Genomic DNA, 21725 nt, shown 5'->3' on the forward strand with positions numbered 1-21725 from the left:
CACTTGTGGTCTGAGTAGGGCTGACTGGCTGGATCTGGTCACCATTTAAACTTCCCAAAATGCCACCGATAATGCACACACAGTCCCACATCCGCGCCAACATTTCTTCCACGAAAATAAACAGGTAAAGGTAAAGGACCCCTGATTGTTAAGTCCAGTCGCAGACGACTCTGGGGTTTTGGCGCTCATCTCGCTTTACAGGCCGAGGGAGCCAACGTTTGTCCGCAGCCAGTTTTTCTGGGTCATGTGGCCAGCATGACTAAGCTGCTTCTGGTGAACTAGAGCAACACACAGAAATGCTGTTTACCTTCCCGCCGGAGCGGTACCTATTTATCTACTTGCACTTTGACGTGCTTTCGAACTGCTAGGTTGGCAGGAGCAGGGACCGAGCAACGGGAGCTCACCCCATCGCGGGGATTCGAACTGCCAACCTTCTGATCGGCAAGCCCAAGGCTCAGTGGTTTACACCACAGTGAAAATAGGGACATCCTATTCTATTCTTATTCTATTTATACCCCACCCATCTGACTGGGTTGCCCCAGCCATTCTAGGCGGCTTCCGACATATATAAAAACAATAAAACATTAAACGTGAACAAAACTTCCCTCTACAGGGCTGGCTTCAGATGTCTTCTAAAGGTTGCATAGTTACTTATCTCCTTGGCTCGGGGATTGCACAACTCCATACCCTCCAACATTTCTTGAATGAAAATAGGGACTTCCTACGGGAAAACGGGACATTATGGGATCAAATCAGAAACTGGGGCAGCTTCTGTAAATCCAGGACTGTCCCTGGAAAATAAGGGCACTTTGAGGGTCTGCTCCTGTCCACTCCCAGAGTATTCCTGCTGCTGGTTTGTGTATGGACAACTTTTTGCCAAAGATCTATCCTGCTGTTTCTCCACTCTCCTAAGAGGTTTTTCATTCTGAAAAGGGGCCATCATGTTGTAGTTATATGTGCATTTGTGTGCCCTGTGTGGTTTGGCTCCCAATGGAGTCCCCTCTCCTGGGTATTTGTACACCTGGAGCTGGAGGAGGAGAGGACAGAAGGGTGAAGATAGAGCTGGGAGGGGAGGGGAGCCCTTTTCTCATCCTCTGGAGCCCCTGGGAAACTCCACAAACCTGCTGCACCTGCAACGGGGTGTGCAGAGTGCAGCTGTGGGCAGCCTGAAGAACTGCCCTCCACCTTGGCCCGGTCGAGAAAAAGTGAGTGTAGAATGAGAGACTAGGGTGATCACCGCTGTTTCCGGCAGCTCTTCTTATTGTGAGACTTCTGTGGGTTCGTTGAAGATTTGGGCCCTGGGTGAAAACATGGTGGCTGAGAGGGAGGGTATGTCAGAAGAAAAACATATTGATATAGATATGTTGTTTAGTCGTTCAGTCGTGTCCGACTCTTTGTGACCCCCTGGACCAGAGCACGCCAGGCACTCCTGTCTTCCACTGCCACCCGCAGTTTGGTCAGATTCATGTTTGTAGCTTCGAGAACACTGTCTAACCATCTCATCCTCCATCGTCCCCTTCTCCTTGTGCCCTCCATCTTTCCCAACATCAGGGTCTTTTCCAGGGAGTCTTCTCTTCTCATGAGGTGGCCAAAGTATTGGAGCCTCAGCTTCACGATCTGTCCTTCCAGTGAGCACTCAGGGCTGATTTCCTTAAGAATGGAGAGGTTTGATCTTCTTGCAGTCCATGGGACTCTCAAGAGTCTCCTCCAGCACCAGAATTCAAAAGCATCCATTCTTCGGCGAAAGCGTCAATTCTTGATATAGATATAACTTTGTATTAATGTAACATTTTTACATGCAACTGTGTTTTTTGTAATGTTTTGTTTCAGTTGTCTGTTGTTGCTTCTTTTTTGTACACCACTTAGAGATATTTCTAATGTATTAAGCCATATATAAATTAAATAATCAATAATCAACCAGTATAATCACAGAAAGAGTGTTTGGCTTTGTTGAACTGTAGGGACACTCCACTTCTGGGTGGTATTGCAACTGTTGTTGTTGTTGCTGTTGTGCCAGCCATCTTGGGCTCCTTCAGGAGGAAGGGTTGGATATAAATTCAAATAATAATAATAATAATAATTTTGTTGCAGGTTTCACTAGTTCCTTCTGTTAGCGTGCTAAGTGGCCTGATGTCAATCAGTGAAATGTGTGACTGCCCTAAAAAAAAAGGCAGGGTGGGTGGGTGGTAATTCTGTATATACAGGAAAATATTGTTATATTGTTTTTACAAGGAAGGAAAAGCAAGCAGGTGGATGCTACATATGCATAAAGCACCCGCCACCTGGTCAGGAACCAGAGTCAGGTGTAGGTCAGCAATAAAGAAGACCAGTGTCAGCGAAGTTAACTCTTTATTGAAAGAAACCGAAACAGTGCAGGCCTAGTGATCACAGCAACCCTTCCCAGTAGGTCTTGCCCCAATGAGGCTGTTGCAAGGAGGCCTGAAGGTCCCCACCTTCCCACCATGCTCTAAGGATCTTCTCCTCCAGAGTCTTTCCCCAGCAACCTAAAACTCTGTTGCCTCGTATCTCATTGCTCCGCCCTCTTCATGTTTGGGGAGACCAGGGGAGAGGGGAGCTGGTCTCAGGAGGGTGAGGAGACTCCCTAGAATCTTCTGCAGCCTGCCTCATCTCCATCTCCTGTCTCTGATTCTGAACTGCTCTCTGCTACAGACTCTTCTTGCTCACTAAGTCCTGTTACCTCTTCAGCTTCTGACACCTCCTCCTCCTCCTCCCAGTCTGCTGCCTCTTCTCCCTCTGACTGCTCATTGTTGCCCCACCACCAGCCCCCTGGCTCTGAGCCGCCTTCTCCTGGGGATTCCTTTTGGGGTTCCCCACCTGGTGCCTCCCACCTCTCCTCTGCATCCCTATAGACCAGGGATAGTCAACGTGGTGCCCTGCAGATGGCTTGGACTCTAGCTGCCTCCATCCCTGATTATTGGCCATTTTGCCTTGGAGTCCAACAACATATGCAGAGCACAACATTGGCTCCCTCTGCTGTAAACGGTTGCAAATTGTGGCAATGGCAAAATGGAGAGAAGGGCGATTTCCTCCACCTACTTCCATTCAGAGAAAAAAAACAATAAGGGGGAAGGAGGAGATCTGGGGCCAAATTCTCCCCCCTGCACACACTTCAACAACTGCTCTGCAGCCATCAGGAGGGGGGGGCAGGAGCAGCCAGGTGCCCCTCCATTGTTCCTGCATTCGGCTCCAGCTGAGAATCTCCCTCAGCTGCATATTGTGTTGGATAATTGCTGCGAGTTGCTTGGGGAGCCAATTTTTGGCTGAAAAGCAGGATAAAAATATAACAAACAGAGTCGGGGGGGGGGGAGGAACTCTCTCAGACATAGTGGGGTAGAGGAGGAGGTGGCAACCCACCCCGAAAAACCACCTACCCCTCATCCCCTCCCCTCCTATATGGCTCAAGGTGGGGGTTGGCTATGAGGCCTCCTGTTCTAACACACCTCAGGAGGGTCAGGGCTGGTGTCTTCTAGTGGCAGCACAATTCACCTAATCTCCATGCTGAACCTCATAAGTGGGTAGGGGCTGCCCCTCTGCTGCTCTCCCCCTCCCCATTATTGCTTGGGAGAAGGAGGAAAGTAAGTTTGCTGCTCTGAGAGCCATTGTTTTTACCCCTATGCAAATTTAATCAAGAGTTTAATTAACTGCATCAACAGGGAAAACCCCATTGTGCAATTCATTGGCCAAGATCTCCTTTAATGGGGTGTCAGACCTTGAAGCAGTCCTTCTAGCAGATCCTCCACCATTTATCTGAGTCCAGATCTAGTCTGCACAGCGAATTGCCAGCTGATTTTTGCTCCCCCGGTCTCTTTAACAGAGGTCTTGAACTGCAGGAATCAGAAGGGGAAGCTTTTCACAGCACACAACTTATTAGCTGCCGTTTTGTCTGCTAATGTCTGTGCCTTAAGTTGCTATTGGATATCAGAGTCAATTTGAAACACTGGCTGGCCCCCCAACCCCATGATACAATCACACGGGGGTTGAATGCAAGACCACTATTAATCAGGGTGGCCACACATCCTACTTCACAGGGGACGGTCCTCTGTTTGAAGGCATGTCTGGTCAAGAAGCAGGAGGGAGCAAGGAAGGGGGCCACGAAGCTGCCCCCCAGCAGTGAGTGCTTAGGCAGAAGCCTGAGCAGCTTCACCCAGGGGGTCACCCAGGTCACAGCCTCCCACCCCAACACCCGTATGGGGAGATACATCACCTGCCAACAAAGGTCCGTATGCTTAAAGCTATGGTTTTCCCAGTAGTGATGTATGGAAGCGAGAACAGGACCATAAAGAAGGCTGATCACCGAAGAATTGATGCTTTTGAATTCTGGTGCTGGAGGAGACTCTTGAGAGTCCCATGGACTGCAAGAAGATCAAACGCATCCATTCTTAAGGAAATCAGCCCTAGTGCTCACTGGAAGGACAGATCCTGAAGCTGAGACCCCAATACTTTGGCCACCTCATGAGAAGAGAAGACTCCCTGGAAAAGACCCTGATGTTGGGAAAGACGGAGGGCACAAGGAGAAGTGGACGACAGAGGACGAGATGGTTGGACAGTGTTGTCAAAGCTACCAGCATGAGTTTGACCAAACTGCGGGAGGCAGTGAAAGACAGGAGTGCCTGGCGTGCTCCGGTCCAGGGGGTCACAAAGAGTCGGACACGACTAAACAACATGGTCTTCCTATTCAAACTACAGTAATTATTTCTAAATTTACATCTGTACAGAACACTTAGCATCTGCAAGTTTCAGCAGTGTCTTGCCTTTATTTCACAGAATCATAGAATTGTAGAGTTGGGGTCCTGAGGGTCATCTAGTCCAACCCCCTGCAGTGGAGGAATCTCAACTAGATCATACATGCCAGGTGACCATCCAATCTCCGCTTAAAAACCTTCAAGGAAGCAGGTTTAGTTAGTCATATAGTTATTTATTTTGGGTGAAGCATAAGTGACCACCCTCCTTTAAACAGGAAACCTAGATACAATACGAAAGTCCTGAGGAACACCAGAGTTCGCCTGACACAAAGTGTGAAAAACCACTTGTTGGCAGTTAGTATCTGTTTTTCACGGACGCCTTCTACCCTTCCCTCAAGGCATGTGTGATCCAACTTTATCCTTGTGACGGTTCTTGTGAAGTAGGTTGTTTTGAGAGAAAAGGGAATTCACTCAAGGAACTTCATGGCTGGGCAGAGATTTGAACCCAGGTCTCCCCACTCCGAGTCCAATGCTCCGTCTGAGGCAGCAGACACCCCATGAGTTCTAGCTGCCCTGAGGCACAAGCCAGTTGAAGCCTGGCACTCTGATGCCCTGGGGACAGCAATGGCAGGAGGGTGACTTTGTGCTCATGGAGCAAGGAGCCAGCTAGTCTCTGGGGCTGCTGTGGCCTCTTGCCTGTTGCCACAACATGTTAAAAGCAGTTGCTCTTTCTTCGCTGTGCAGGTGAAGAACGTGTCGTTTGAGTGAATGCTGAAGTCCAAGTGGGTGATTCTGTCCATATCCGCTTCTCATTTTTCCAATTTCTAAGTTCAATTCTTCACTTTTCCATGTTAGTTGGTGGTGGTTTGCTTTTGAAGTCCTCATGAAAAGTCGCCAGCAATTTTTGTACAGGTTTTCCCTCTATAGACACATTTTTGTATGCAATTTTGCCAAATATGCACCTTTTTACAAAGCACTGTTCCCTGATATAGTGCATCTTATAGGTTATGTTCACAAATAGATGCATCTCTGTGCACATTTTACCTTAGCAGACACATTTTTGTACTGCATTGTAAAATTCAGAGTCATGTGAATCTCAAAGGAAGGCTGTGTGTCTGCTTGCAAATTGTTTCTGAAAGTGAAAAGTCAGTAGATTCGCCTTTAAATTGCAAACTGAAATGAAATTCTCTCCCATCCCATCCCGACTGGATACACAGTCCAGGAAGGAAGCAAACCATCTGGTTGTACAAATTGGCCCTAACATGGCCAGTCTTCTGGAATTCGCCTCTGGGCTTGCGAGCCAACAAGCGGCTCGTCTCCCTCCATTTCTTGAGGGCCAGCTGCTTCTGGTTCTCAGTAAGGCCTCAGCTCAGTGGCAAAGCACATGCTTTGCACGGAAGTCCAAAGGCGTCGGTGGTGAGAAAAGTCTTTCTCTGCCGAGACCCTGCAAAGCCGCTGCTTGCCAACTGGCTGCACTCGGCTAGATGAACAAATAGCCTTCTCTGGTATCTGTGGGGGTGTGCAGATTGTGGCTCTTTTCTGGCGAGATTCACCCACGTGCCGACAAACTCAGGTTGCGAGGTTAGAGTTGATGGGGGGGGGGTGTCGTGCGCAACAAATCCACTTCCCCAGCAGATCTGACTTTTTGCGATAAGGAAAAATGGCAGCAAAGATTTGCGGGAGGGTGTGGGCTCACACATGCTTTGACCCAACATCCTCTGGCCTACCCGCAAGCAAGTGAGAATGAATGCTCAGTAAACTGTATTTTTCGCTCTATAAGACGCACCAGACCACAAGGCGCACCTAGTTTTTGGAGGAGGAAAACAATAAAAAAAAAATATTCTGAATCTCAGAAGCCAGAACAGCAAGAGGGATCGCTGCGCAGTGAAAGCAGCAATCCCTCTTGCTGTTCTGGCTTCTGGGATAGCTGCGCAGCCTGCATTCGCTCCATAAGACGCACACACATTTCCCCTTACTTTTTAGGAGGGAAAAAGTGAGTCTTATGGAGCAAAAAATACGGTACATTACAGAACTCACCTGGATGGATTGAGCAGGCCTGGCGTGCCATTAAAAGTCACAGCGCCCCCTACAGTCTCTTTGTAGCACCTCGATATCCCAAAAACGTCACTGTGATGTCACTGCGCTCTGGCTTTCCCAGCTCCATGTTTCATTCAACTGACTGCTGACTGCAGGGAAACTCGCCGTGCGATGACATCACCATCCCACCTCGCAGCTGCTGTTGCTGTGTTACAAGATGATACTGTGAGAATGGAGGGGGAGATGCAGGTGTCCTGCTGCTTTGGGCACAAGCCCAGGACACATTAGGGCCTGATGGGAGTTGTAGTTCAATGACCACAACATTGGCTATTTCTGTAAGCTGACGACAAATGAGCTGGACAAGCCACATGCTGTGAGACGGGTCTCCTTTCCCTCCCTGTGGTCACTTTGGCCATAGTCTGTGTGGCCGCTAGTCCACAGGACTAATCTGCTCTTGACTTTGGCTTTTCAGGTCCTGTTTCCAGCTACCATACTTCTCAAGTACAGTGGTACCTCAGGTTACATACGCTTCAGGTTACAGACTCCACTAACCCAGAAATAGTGCTTCAGGTTAAGAACTTTGCTTCAGGATGAGAACAGAAATTGGGCTCCGGCGGTGCGGCAGCAGCAGGAGGCCCCATTAGCTAAAGTGGTGCTTCAGGTTAAGAACAGTTTCAGGTTAAGTACGGACCTCTGGAACGAATTAAGTACTTAACCTGAGGTACCACTGTACTGCTTGCTCTCTCCACCACTACCCAAAGTGCCCATCTTATGAGACTCTCAACCAGCTCCCACCCGTCCTTTCTCTAGAACAGACAGTCTGGAGCCAGGGCTAGCTCAAGGTATTTTGCTCACGTTGGCAAAAATTGATTTTTTTTTTTTTTAACTGCTGCTCCGCACCTGCATCTAGTTTTACCTAGCAAAGGGTGGGAGGAGGTGGGATGGTAATTCTGTTTCTTCTACAAGGGTCTTCCTCATAGCAGATCCCATAATTTCATTCAGTAATTGCTGCTTAAGAAGCACCGCAAAGCAATTCAGTGCACAATAAAAATACATACAAAACAAATCGCCTCTATAACGTCAATTAAACCGACTGTATCCATAAAAGCAAATTAAAATGAGTGAACAGGTATAGAATAAAATAAAATAGAAAAAATTGCTTCCAAATGGGAGGGCCTTTTCTCACAACCGTCCCTACACACCTCAGACTGGGTTGTTCCAAAGGCCTGGATTAGTGGGAGCCGGGCGGAGCGGGGCAGAGATGACTTGTGATTCCCCGGCAGAACTTTTCCAGATTATCTTAGAGTCTCTGGAATTCTGCCACCAAGAGAGACTGATGTGGTCGGGCCCAGTGGCGTAGCGTGGGTTGTCAGCACTCGGGACAAGGCAAGCAATTTGCGCCCCCTAACCCATGGATTTTAGCACTCAGAGAGCTGCGAGTGCGAGCGCGCGCCCCCCAGATGTTGCGCCCGGTGCGGCCGGCCCCCCCTGCACCCCCCACGCTACACCACTGGTCGGGCCGCAGAGTGCCCTGCACATTGGGGCTCTTCTCAGCCCTGCCAGCTGCATCCTAACACTCCCCACCCATCCTATTCTGCCCAGATTCTCTGCCCACCCGGCCCTGCTGTGCAACCCCCTAGCCTGCTTCCGCCTGCATTCTTTCCCAAACCACCTGGCAGACTTCTTTTTCTCTACAGTCCTCAATAATTCATATGCTGCCAAAGCTGTTTTGCAAGATGTCCTAATTTTTGAGACTGTCTTGGCTTGGGGAGCTGCTCCTCCCCACTGCTTCCCCCCCCCTCTCTCTCCACTCTCCGCACCCCCCCCCCCACAACAGAGAGAATTCAGGAGACACTGGAATGCAATGAAATATTAGGGAGACTAGAAGGGGAATGATCACACACACACACACACACACACACACACGGCTTGTCATTTCTATATTGGGCTTTGGTGCCTTGGGGCAAGAGTTAGACAGACCTGCCATGGGCTTCGTTGTGTGTTTATTGCATGGGCCAGAACATTTAACTCTACAGTGCGAAGGATGTCTAATTAAATATATTTCACCGCAGATGTCCAATTAGTCAGTGGCCAGCTGAAAGTGGAAGGAAAGCAAAAGAAGGGGTTTATTTTGGAATGTGAGGAAGCTCTGCTATTGGCCTGTTGAAGCTGAGCTAGGGGTTTAAACTAGGGCTGTCGACTTTGCAAGTGGTCATTGTAGTTCAGTGGCAGAGCTTGTGCCTTGCAGGGTTCAGTCCCTGGCATTTCCAAGTGTGGCAAGGAGAAAACCCCTGGAGAGCTGCTGCCAGTCAGTGTGGGTGATATTGAGGTAGATGTTACCTGGTTGTTTCCTATGTTCTGCTAGCTAAGACCCTCACAAAACAGTTCCAATGGTTCCTTGCAGAGAGGGATTGACTATTAAAACCAGATGCACAGTGCAAGCCTATAGAGCTCTTCTACTCGAAAATTAGCCTCATTGAATTCCACAGGATTTGCTTTCAAGTGAGTCTAGGATTGCAGCTGGGTAAGTAAATCTTTAGTGCAGATATTCCTGTGTCTGCTCCACTTAGATGCTAGTATCCAGGCTAGAACCCATCTTCTGAGCAGATTCCCCCCACCTTTCTTTCCTAAAGCATCTTCTGTCTGGAGATGCAGGAGGTGCTTTCATCACATTTTTTTAGTTGTTTATTTCATTTACAGCCCATCTTTTTCTCTAAGGAACTCAAGGAGGCATACGTGGTTCTCCTCCTCCTCCTCCTCCTCCTCACTGAGCCCCCACAACAACCCTGTGAGGTAGGTCAGGCTGAGAGGTAGTGACTGGCCCAAGCTTCATGGCCAAGTGTGGATTTGAACCCTAGTCTCGAGGTCTTAACTCTGACCACTAAACTACACTGCCCTCCTTGTTTACCCTGGAATCCTCTGGTGGTTAATATTGGCTGCACATACTGTCACCTAGAGAAGGTTTGCTTTTATAACTGGAATGGTAATGCAGTTTTTAATTAATTTTTATTGCTATGCTTTGTTTTGTTTTCATAAGGTTGTGGACCACTTTAGATACCTTGTACATAAAGCAGTATAATGTTTCCTATAAAAATAAATAGGTAGACATTGTGAATTTGCAGCAGCTCTTGCTTTTGGGATCACAGGGAATATTGGGCCATGATCCAAACTGGCAGCAACTCTCCCCCTCCCCCACAAAAAACCCCTACGCCTTTAGTTTCTTCCTAACCTTGCTCCGGAGGATGATGAAGAAACGTCAGAAGTTGCTGGAGTCTCCAGAGGCATAAAACTCTGTGGTGTCCTCCCATCACCTGCTGTTCTTACACACACTCTTTAATTCCCAGCTGCCCTCCATATCCAGTATGCTAGGACATGGGTGGGCGGCCCTCCAGGTGCTGTGCTTGGACTCCCATCAGCCAGCATGGCTCTGTAGCCAAGGATCATGGGAACTGTAATCCAGCAACTTCTGCCAAGGTTAGAGCATCCTCATCCCTGAAGCAACCTCTTAGCTCTCACTCATCTCTTTTTAACTTGCTAAAGCTGTTTGGAGTCAAAACGCCCCCACGAAGACTCCATTGTGGTGGTGACACTGAAGGAGACCACGGTGAGGCCTCTGGAATATCAGCCAGGAAGGGGCCAGCGTTGACTTTGCTAAGCACATGGCGGAGCCACGGAGGACTTTTGTGGCATCCGTCAAAGCTTGTGAGAGTCAGCAGGAAGCATGCCGGCCAGATAGCGCTGCCTGGATCTGTCTTGCTATTTTTATATCTAGCAAATGCTGTGTCAGAGGACAGCATCCGGAGCTGCTGAGCCTTCTGAAATACCAGCTGGCAGGGTGACAAGGTGGGCAGTTGCGCTCAGCCCAGCTGGAGACAAAGGAGGGAGGTGCGTGTGGAGCCCAGGCTGAACCTCCGAGTTAACAATCCAAATGCGGCCATTTGATGGTGGTGGTGGGGGAGCATGTTAGAATGTTTAGTCACAGTGTGCCTTCTGAGCACCGGTGGAGTTCTTGCGGGTTGTTTTAGCACATTTGGTGAAACGTTAAAGCGATATTTCCTCCCTTGCACCACGCATCAGAAGTTGCCTTGGGCTGAGTCAGAACACCAGTCCATCTAAGATACATCCCTATCCCACTTACTGGGAGTAAGTCCCATTGAAATCAGTGGAATTTGCTTATGTGTTTTTGCTTTTGGGCAGGTATACATAAGATTGCACTGTTAGCTCCTTATTCTAACTGGCAAGAGCACTCCAGCCCATCAGGTTTAAGTCTTTTGGGCCCCTAAATCCCAGGATGCCAGGGAAAATTAACCTTGCCTTGCTCCGTAATACAACCCAGAATGAGAAGAAGGTGGATGGGTTCTGCTGGTAGATCTCTGGGTAATTTGAAGTACATCAACAAGGGTTTTAGACTCCTAATGTCTTAACTGTTAGCAGGAACGAAAAGCCTTTCTCCTCTCCTAAATTAGGCTGGTGCAGTCAAGAAACCTTGGTGGGAAGCAGGAGAAGATTTGTATAAAAGGTAAAAGGATTTGTGTTTAAGCTCCAGTCCTGGTACCAAAAACTAATTTTGGGGTTAAGTGTTTAGGGGGAGGTTAGATGACATTCTGTTGAAGTAAGTGCCATTCCAAACTTTCCAGTGCATTGCCCCATATCATTTCCCTTATCACAAAAGCCTGTTCCTTTGAGGAAGCAGGTTTGTTGTTCAAGACCCCGCAAAACAGCAATCTGAAAGTGCCTCATGTCTGCCCTCTTGAACCACCATTTTGCATTCAGCTTCACTTGATGCATCTCAGGGCTCTATTGAGGGGGGAATGTAGATCCTGCAGGCCTACAATCTGCCCCGATATCCCACAACTGGGAATTACTTGTTCTAGTGGTCCATGTCACCACTGTGTATTTGAATCCAGAAGGGGCCACCTTCACAGAACAACAATATACCCAGGGGAAAGGCTGTCACTTAGTGGTGCAGCAACTGTGTCCAGTTCTGGGCACCACAGTTCAAGAAGGACACTGACAAACTGGAACATGTCCAGAGGAGGGCAACCAAAATGGTCAAAGGCCTGGAAACGATGCCTTATGAGGAACGGCTAAGGGAGCTGGGCATGTTTAGCCTGGAGAAGAGGAGGTTAAGGGGTGATATGATAGCCATGTTCAAATATATAAAAGGATGTCACATAGAGGAGGGAGAAAGGCTGTTTTCTGCCGCTCCAGAGAAGCGGACACGGAGCAATGGATCCAAACTACAAGAAAGAAGATTCCACCTAAACATTAGGAAGAACTTCCTGACAGTAAGAGCTGTTTGACAGTGGAATTTGCTGCCAAGGAGTGTGGTGGAGTCTCCTTCTTTGGAGGTCTTTAAGCAGAGGCTTGACAACCATATGTCAGGAGTGCTCTGATGGTGTTTCCTGCTTGGCAGGGGGTTGGACTCGATGGCCCTTGTGGTCTCTTCCAACTCTATGATTCTATGATTCTATGATCTGGTGGGCTTGCAGGAGTCCCAGGCTCAATTTCTATCATCTCCAAGTAGAACTGGGAATGCCCCTCTCTCATTCCCTTGAGTCCCGCATGTTAGGCTCCCCGGCTCCTCCCGCTAGGCTAGCCTGCTGTTCCCAGGTGTGATGTGCCACTGCTTGTGTAGAAGTAACATTCATCTGTCAGTCCAGCCTGATTCTATAACAGGGGTCAGCAACCTTTTTCAGCCGTGGGCCAGTCCACCATCCCTCAGACCTTGTCGGGGGCTGGACTATATTTTGGAAAAAAAGATGAACAAATTCCTATGCCCCACAAATAACCCAGAGATGCATTTTAAATAAAAGGACACATTATACTCATGTAAAAACACGCTGATTCCTGGACCATCCGCGGGCCGGATTGAGAAGGCAATTGGGCCACATCCGGCGCCCGGGCCTTAGGCTGCCTACCCCTGTTCTATAATGTAGAACAGGAAGGCGCCATCTTGTACCAGGCAGAAAAATGTGTTGCGCAGGTCCTGAAAGACCGGCGATACTGACACAGCTGCTTAGGAGGAACAGTCCTATAATTTGGAACAAAAGCAGGGAAATACTCTCCCTAAATGGCCCTCCTGCATAAGCACAATCTCTGGCTTAAGATCTGGCAGCACTAGGACATTAAAAAGAATGGCTGAGTGTTTCTCAGCAGAGAGGTTATTTTTGGTAGGGCCCATTTGGCCAAGTCCCCCAAGCCCTAATGGGGCTGCCAGTATAAGTTGTCCACAAACAGGGTTGGGGGCTGGGGAGCCACCGGTTGTGTACGTGGTTCGATATGGATCCCTGACAAAAGTGAACTCAGGATCTGTCCTCCCTGCCCCAAATGCAACGGGAGGGAGCGAAGGCCCCCCCCCCCGCCTCCCCTCCTCCCCGCATTCCCTTCCCCTCTTCTCCTTCTCCTGGAAAGTGAAGATGCTTCTTGCATCCCCAGGGCCTGCCTTGGCATAGGAGAGCATCCATTAGCAGGCCACTCTGAGGGCCCCCTCCCCCGCCCTGCCTGGCTTTGTGTTTTCTTATTTATGAAGCTGCTCTGAGGCAGCCAAATGGAAGGATTCTCCACACACACAACACACACTTCCAGCTCTGCCTCCCCCACTCTTCTAAGCGGAGTGACTCACAGTGTGTGAAGGGGGGGGGGCAAATAATTTAGATCCAGGCTCCTTATCCTTTTACGCCTGCAGGGTATAACTGAGCACAAGTCCCCCAATGTTGTCACACTGGGGCAGAAGAGGAAGGGTCCCTTAGGAGGAGATGGAGGGGGCTTTCTCAGGCAGCTGAGATGGCCTGAGTTTTCTGCTGCTGGGGTAGAGTTCTTCATGCCTGGAGCACCACCACCTTCACCCACCAAGTGCCCTCTAGATGCCCTCCAGTGCCAACTGGGAGGTGACGGAAGTTGTATACCAAAACATTTGGAGGGCACTAGGTTGGGGAGTCCCATGGACTGAAAGAAGATCCAACCTCTCCATTCTTAAGGAAATCAGCCCTCAGTGCTCACTGGAAGGACAGATCCTGAAGCTGAGGCTCCAATACTTTGGCCACCTCATGAGAAGAGAAGACTCCCTGGAAAAGTCCCTGATGTTGGGAAAGATGGAGGGCACATGGAGAAGGGGACGACAGAGGACAAGATGGTTGGATAGTGTTCTTGAAGCTACCAGCATGAGTTTGACCAAACTGCGGGAGGCAGTGGAAGACAGGAGTGCCTGGTCTGCTCTGGTCCAGGGGGTCACGAAGAGTCGGACACGACTAAACGGCTAAACAACAACAAAGGTTGGGGAAGCCTGCCCTACTGAATCTGTGGGTTTTCTCAGTAAGCTGCCATCCCATGAAAGAGCTGCAAGGCTTCCCAGCAATCCCTCAGTGGTTCAGAAACCATTTCACTGGGAAAATAAAGTGCTCAACCTGTCAAATGGGGTCTTTGCTTAGGCCAAAATCAGCCAGAAGAAAGCAGAAGTTCTTGAATATGGTGAGGGGGGGAGGACCTCAGTATTTCTGGTCTCGTGAAAGGGGGGGAGTCTCAATTGCAGACCAGCATGCAGTTGCTTCTGGCTCACCAGCAAAGCGCAGAAGAGCAGTTGCCTTGAAAGGATGCAGTAGTGAAGACGAGCTCACCCTCCCCACCACCCTGTCCAAAGGCCTTTTGCTCATCTTTCATATAAAAGGCAACTTGGATCTTCTGTTGGGTGGTTACAAGGAACAGCTGGTATCTGGGAAGAAGTACTGTTACTCTGGGCTCTTCCAGATAACCAGATGTTCATTGAGCATGCACCCTGATTTGTTTGCAGGGATGTTAGAGAATGCATTTTCCACCTTTACTTTCCAGACTGTAAAGTCTGATCTTTTGCGGGAAGCGAGTTTGTTGTGGAAGACCACCCAATCCACGACAACCCGTGTGTGATTGAATACCAGCCCAAAGCAGCACCAGCCCGGAAGCTCCCCTTGGCTGCAAGCCTCCAGTGGTGCTGGCCTGGAGTCCTGGAAGGAACGGCAATGGAGAGAGCAAGGGAGCCTCCTCTTGCTCTCACATTCTATCTGAAGGGTTCCCAATATGCTCATTGCTGAACATGTACTGAAGATAAATATCAGTCCAGTTGAGGGTGATTTGAGAGCCCATCCGTGGTCTAGAAACTGAACCAATGATGGGTAGAAGCCACAGCTGGAAGAGAAATTCCAGCAAGGTGAGGGGAACGTGGGTGCTGCCTAGTTGGGTGGCTTGCTGATGATGTACCATCTTATAGCAGTTTTACAATTTAGAGGGATCTCTCAGGAAGGTTTAAGCCAAACTTGGGTCTCCAGCTATTTTTGGACTTGATGTTGTTTAGTCGTTCAGTCGTGTCCGACTCTTCGTGACCCCATGGACCAGAGCATGCCAGGCACTTCTGTCTTCCACTGCCACCCGCAGTTTGGTCAGATTCATGTTTGTAGCTTCGAGAACACTGTCTAACCATCTCGTCCTCTGCCATCCTCTTCTCCTTGTGCCCTCCATCTTTCCCAACATCAGGGTCTTTTCCAGTGAGTCTTCTCTTCTCATGAGGTGGCCGAAGTATTGGAGCCTCAGCTTCACGATCTGTCCTTCCAGTGAGCACTCAGGGCTGATTTCCTTAAGAATGGATGCGTTTGATCTTCTTGCAGTCCATGGGACTCTCAAGAGTCTCCTCCGGCACCATAATTCAAAAGCGTCAATTCTTCGGCGATCAGCCTTCTTGATGGTCCAGCTCTCACTTCCATACATCACTACTGGGAAAACCATAGCTTTTATTTATTTTTGGACTACAGTTCCCATAATCCCTGACCCCACTGGTCCTGCTAGCTAAGGATGATCCAAGTTTGGAAAGCCCTGGTTTAGGCTTTTATTGGGCACTTGTTGGCATCTTGGGAGACAGTGGAGGAGTGCTCCTTTGGGAGTAAAGTCAAACTGTTGGAAGGTAAACCAATACAAGAGAGACATGTTTTGTTGCAGCCGGGGCAGGTGAAGGCGTCCAGTTGTGCTGCTGCAGATGCACCGTGGCGTTGCTTTTCTCTGCGCTCCTCCCATCACTCATGCCTCCTCTGGTCTGTCTCCACTGCAGTCATATTGGGCTCTCGCTTACCAGTTTCAACAATTGATCCAGAAGTGATCATTAGACGGCATCATTTCTCAGTAGCCACTTTTGACAGCCCAGAGACCCATGGCACTGAGATCCTGCCCAGCGACTGCCTCCACCCTGTGAGAATCTTTGCCATGAAAGCCATTTGCACTATAGGCCCGGGATAGTCATGGGCTGCCACCGAAACTGCTCCTGTGGGGACCCACAAGAGCTGATAAGCTGCAAGCTGATGCCTGAAGCCAGCGTGGTGTTTAAATGCATTGCTGCAGCTGGTGCGCTGTTTGTGCTTGGTGCTAAAAGATGATGGTTCACAAAGCTGGCTTTGTGATGCGCACTCCCACACCCATCCACACCCACAGTGTCCCACAAGAGCTTGGGAGCCAATGGGATGCTTGCATACGGTGCCACAAGACAGCAGTGTGCACCGTTGCACAATTTGCTCGTGCCCCTGAGCTTGCAGGCTGCTGGCTCTCCATCCCACGAGAGAGTCCCTGTGGGCAGGGCTTCCTGTCTGCCCCGTGAGCTGGGCTGGGTTCATGAGAGGAAGGTAGAGGAGGTGTGTGAGCCAGGCAGAGTCAGCTACAGTCCAGCAAAGCAGACACTCTGCATGTCTCTCTCCAACTCCAGTGTCTTCCTGCTCAACGAGGTAAAGTGGCGCCATCCTTGTCTCTTGGGGGGCGGGCTGGGAAAAGAGGAGCGGGCGAGAAGGGGGTGAGGGAGCAGCCTGGCAAGTGGGCCGCCTGGGTGGCAGAACCGCAGCAGCAGAAAGTGGAGTCAGATGCCGGAGATGGGGGTTGAGAGGCTCGCCAGAGCTGTCAAGAAGAGTTAGGTTTTCCCAGGTAGGCAAATGGCACCAGCCGCTGCAGCGATTCATGGGTGTGTTTGAGCTCTGCTGTGCTATCAGCTGCCCCCCCTGTCCCCCTTGCCCTGAACTCAAGGCCTGTGCCCTATAGTGCCCCTTCTGAGTGAAGACCACCAAGGCAGGAGCACTGCCCGCCCCCTATACAGAAGAGTCCAGCAGCTGAGTATTTTCTGCTTTAACTCCTATAATAACTAAAATATTCCTCCTCCATCTGTGGTCTCTGCAGTTTTCATCCCATACACAGCAAAGTCAGAAGCTCCACAACATCTGAAACCATTGACCCTCAATCCATAGCGCCCCCTGCAGGGCCGGAACTACAAAGGCTCCATTCTAAAATGTTATTTTCACAGGCTTGTCCTGAACAATTTTCCATTGCGCTGACCAGGGTGGCACCAAAGTTTGTTTTGCCCCCCTTTCCCTCCTCACCCCCTGGGCTTCCTTCCCACCCCAAGTTAAGGGTGGTGGTCCTTCCTAGGTTGAGCTAAGCTTTTCAGTGATTTCTGTCCCATCGCCCACCCTCAGTAAGGGGGTCCAGTGGCAGAGCTGATCTTTCCTCTTCCTCCCTTCTCAAATCCAGCTGTTCTTTCATACTGCAAATAAATACGGGGTTTTATTTATTTATGACCGGCATTTGCGCACCAGTCCTCCCGGCCGAGGCCTGTCTTCCCTGATGACAAAAGCCTCAAACTGAGATTAAAATAGGGATCTGCTTTATTAATCCTGTTTTAAACACCCACCCGCACCAAATATTCCCTAGCAAGGGAAGTCGAACCCCGATTATCCTCTTATCTCCACCAGGGGACGCCCCAAGGAGCTGGGGCAAGGGGCTAGATGCAGCCACATTGAAATCCCTGGAAACGGGGCGGGAAGGGTCCGAGCAGCCGAGAGAGAATAATGTGCCTTGCTTTTTAACGGTCGGGGGTGGCGTCCTCGGGAAATGGCAAAGCTTAAGTTCTAACACGAGAGATGCTAGGGCCGGAGGGCCTTCAGACACAACTCTCGGGCGGTGGCTGATATGGGGCAATTATCTGCAGCCACCCCGCGGAAACGCACTCTGCTCTTGCTCTGGGGCCCTTTCCACTGTTCCCTTTCCCCCGGGGATGAGCCTCTGCCGTGCCAGGGCCGGCTGACACCCCGGGGAAAGGCGTGGTATGCGGGCAGGGGAGAACGGCGGCGGGTGAGCGGCTTCCCCCATCTCCAGCTTCTCGGATTTGCAATGCCATCGACGGGCGGGGGAGCGGGAGCGATGGCCTTAAAACCCCGCGAAGCTGGAGATCTCTCTATCTGCTGGATGAGCATCTGGAGCTTGTCGACGGCTGGAGCGAGGCGCATCCTGCACGCCAGCTCGCCCCCCCCCTTCTTCCTCAGCCCAGAAGCGCCCCACCCGGGCGAGAGGGGGAGAGGGGAGTCCGCGGGGAAGGCGCCATCGGAGAGGCTCTTGCTTGCTTGGCAGGGCGCATCCTCGCCCCCCCCCCGTGATTATATAGCGCCTGGCACGTCCCCGAGCCCATTCTGGGAAGGGCGCGTGGAGTGCGGCGGGAGGCGCGGCGGCGGCGCGCACCGCGCTCGTCGGCAGGAGGCGGAGGAGAGCGCGGGCGAGCGGACGAGCGCAGGCAGCCAGAGCCGGGCAGGCGCTTCGGAAGCGGCGCAGCGGGGCCGGGGGGCGCCTCCCTCCCTCCTCCTTCCTTCTCCCCAGCGGGCAGCGCACCCCGGGCCCGCCCGCCCGCCGGCCGGCCGGCTCCCTCCCCCGCCGTCTATGTCTTTTTCTGACTCCAGCGCAACCTTCCTGCTCAACGAGGTAACCGACCAGGCAGCGCGCAGCCGCCGCCGCCGCCCCCCGCCCCACGGCAGCCCCGGCGCCATGCCCGCCCCGCTCGTCTCGCGCGCCTCTCCCGCGCCAAGCGGCAGCTTCCTCGCGCGCCCCAGACATCCCTCCCCACCCCCACGCGCGCCATACAGCGACTCCGGGAGGATCCGGGGAGCCCGCCAGGGAGAAGGGGCGGGCGACTGCGCGCCTCTCCCGCCCCTTCGCCGGGCTCCTCGCCTCTCTCTCCCCCGCGCCTTCAGTCCCTAGATTCGCGGCTGGGATGTCAGGATTGGGGCCGCGTCCTCGCTGGCAAAGGGCGGAGGGGTTTCTTTCTGCAGGGACTGCCCAACTTCCGTGGGACGGCGTGGGGGGGTTCAGCTGGCGCCTGCACCCCTGGCACCGGGCTTGGAGAGGCATCTGGAGGCGCAGCTTGGGGGAATGGCAGGGGGAACCCCACCGGGCCCCATTTCCGGCAAAGCCGGAGGACCGAGTCCAGATCAGCAGGAGCAGCACCTGCCCCGAAGTTAACGGGGGGGGGGGGGCAGGCGAACGTCCCCACCTGCCCTTTAGGGATGGAGCTGTGAGACCGTCTGGGTGGGCAATCCGGAGCGTAGAGCCGGAGGAGAGACCCCCATCGATGCCTTAGGGAGAGGCGCTGCATCAGGGAAGCTGGAGGGAGGCAGAGGGTGGCATTGCCAGGGGTCGCGCGGAGAGGCACCCAGCTGGTCCTGGTTATCCAGTGACCTGCAGGCAGTTAAGGCAGCCGGGGCTAGGAAAACAGGGCACTCAAGGAACCGGGTGGGGGGCACGGCGTGCCATGGTGGTGGCCTGGACTTCTCACCCTTTCACTGCCCACATTCCTTCGCTTGCCAGGTCTCGGTGCCCGGACCTTTCCTGGCCCAAGCAGGAAGGCTGTGTCTCCCCAGCCGCCAATTCCCTTTTGTTTGGCTGAATATCCAGCAAGGCATCCCTCTCTGCCCTCCCTGTCTCTGGAGGCAGAATAAAGGGCAGAGCTTGGTGGGCACTAAGAATGCACTGAGAACGACCCCTGCCCCCCCCAACCCACATCACATGCCCTCCGGTCGTGTCTTCCCCCTCTACCCATCCTGCTGTTCCCCTTCTGCTATCTGCACCGCGCCCCTTGGCACCCCGCTTTGATCTTGCCCCAGGTGGGTGCAGACGCATCCGGACAGTTCAGGAGCTGCTGCCTGCCCCACTTCTCTCTCCTCTCTCTCTTTCTCTCTGCCCGCCCCCCACCTCCCCGCTTCCTTCCGTGCTTGCCTGTCTCAATGCCTGCCCCCAGGGGAGGGCTGGTGGGTGGGCGCTATTGTTTTTGCCGTCGTTGCTGAGCGGAGAGAGCGAGCGAGCGAGCGAGCGCATCCAGGGTGGGGAATCTTTCTCGGGGAGCAGACAGCAGCTCTGCCATTGCGTGCCATCCGCTGCCCCCAACCCAGCTTGGGGCAGGGGGCACAGCGCTGGGCATCCCTCCGATTGGAAGAGCTGCCCCTTCTCACCCCCCCCCTTCACCCTGCTGCCACCACCACCACCTCTGTCTTGGTTCCTGAACGATTCTTTCATCCCCCATGTATGACGACTCCTGTCTCCATGGATTCGAAGACTCCGAGGTGGTGAGTCTGGCAGAAGCCAGGGGCTATTTTCAGCAGGGGAACCGCCCACTTACAAGAACCTGGCATCGTCCTGGTTCGCTGGGTGCAGGGCTGGATGGCAGGGGGTAAGGTTGGGTGAGCTCTGGGGCTATTGACTAGGTATTAGAAAGTTGGGGCAAAGGACCTATGAGGGCGCTGGGGGGTTGTGGCTGGGGGTGGGGGAACAGTGGAGTAGGCGACTGAGCTCAGGGCACAATCACAGATGCCACGAGGGTTTAACTGGGTGCCTTTGGTGGAGGAGGAGCAAGGCGTGTTAAGGGTACCCCTTAGTTATGGGGTGGTGGTAAGTTGCTTTCCTTGGCTTCTGTTTGGCTCAGCACTGGAAGACACTTGGAGGCTTGGTCCTCTCCAAGGAGGAAAATGGTTCTGGATAGATGAGGTGCTCTAAATATGTCCAGGTGCAAGCGGGCAGTAGGTTGGTTGCCCTGGCATTCTAGGGAAGTGGTGTTCTTTCCCCTAACAGCTCCCCCTGCTGGTGGGTGAATCCAGCACGTAGGAACATGGGAAGCTTCCTTGCATCCCTAGTCGGACCATTGCTTCATCTAGCTCAGTCTTGCCTGCCCTACCAGGCACAGGGTTTCACTCTCTCCCAAGCATGCCTAGAGATGCATATTGAGAGGCATTGGCCGGACCCTGGCATGGTGTTCCTTGTCAGCAGCTGGTTCTTGGGAAGGGCTTGTGCTTTCCTGAGCCAGGAGCGGCGGGAGCGAGTGCAGAGTCCCTCAGACCACGCACCTGTTTTGGGGTAGATCCTTGGTTGGAGGTCCTCCTACATGGCTTGGGTAAGGGGTGGAGAAAGTCTCATGTCTCCCTTCAAGTGGGATCCCAAAAATAACTCCTTCCTGAAAGAGGAGGAGGTGTTTCTCTTCTGTTGTCACCCAGGCATTAGAGCTCGAAAGAGGAGTTGCGGAATTCCTGGGTGGAGAGTTTGTGGAGGGCTTTGGCTGGAGGATGGGGGCATAAAGGAACCTGCTTTGTACAGAGCCAGACCATTGGGTCCACCTAGCTCATTACTGGCTGCGCTAACTAGCAGCGAGACTCTCCAGGAATTCAGACGGGGATCTTCCTCTTAGCTGCAGATGCTGAGGATGGGACCTGGAGTGTTTTGCCTGCAAAAGAGATGCTCTAGCCACTGGACAATGGCCCTTCACCTAACATGTGTAAACAAACAGGAGCTATAATCTAGATAGATGGCAAGGGAGAAGACACATGGCTAGGAAAATCTCCACCCAGTAGGCTAGTTCAGCAGGTCTGGAACAAGCCTCTTTGTCAACCTCTGTAGGAGCCCATCAATTATAAGTCAGGTGTGGGGGCTCCCCTGTGTGATGCCAGCACAATTTTTATCATGCCTGGTCCTTGGGCTTCCTGCCCACTTGGTTGGGGTTAGGCATCCACAGCAGGCACAGCTGCTCCGCTTTGAAATGTGTGGGTGGGTGTCGGCAGGAGGAGGTGGATGATCAGCTGACATGACGGAACTGGGCTTTGGAGGGGGGAGGGGGCTGGCATTTCCTAGTGTCTGCCTGAGCTGGGGGCGGGGGGAGAGAAGAGAGAGGCTGCA

The 21725-nt window shown here is 52.0% G+C and overlaps 1 protein-coding gene across 3 annotated transcripts in view; it reads left to right on the forward strand.

The window, feature by feature from the left end:
* The first annotated feature begins 16302 nt into the window (after positions 1–16302).
* Positions 16303–21725, forward strand: part of CACNB3 (calcium voltage-gated channel auxiliary subunit beta 3) — a 37829-nt gene continuing 32406 nt past the window's right edge. The window contains exon 1 of one of the 3 annotated variants that reach the window (XM_083427713.1): positions 16303–16477. In XM_083427713.1, coding sequence (XP_083283839.1) covers positions 16439–16477 — 39 coding nt within the window. In that variant the 5' untranslated portion in view covers positions 16303–16438. Of the gene's footprint in view, positions 16478–18250; positions 18492–18790; positions 20129–21725 lie in introns of those variants that run through there. The other 2 variants (XM_083427712.1, XM_083427711.1) reach the window with 2 other exon arrangements.

Source organism: Podarcis tiliguerta (assembly GCF_965153285.1).
Source record: "Podarcis tiliguerta genome assembly, chromosome: 2".
Classification (NCBI taxonomy): Eukaryota; Metazoa; Chordata; class Lepidosauria; order Squamata; family Lacertidae; genus Podarcis; species Podarcis tiliguerta.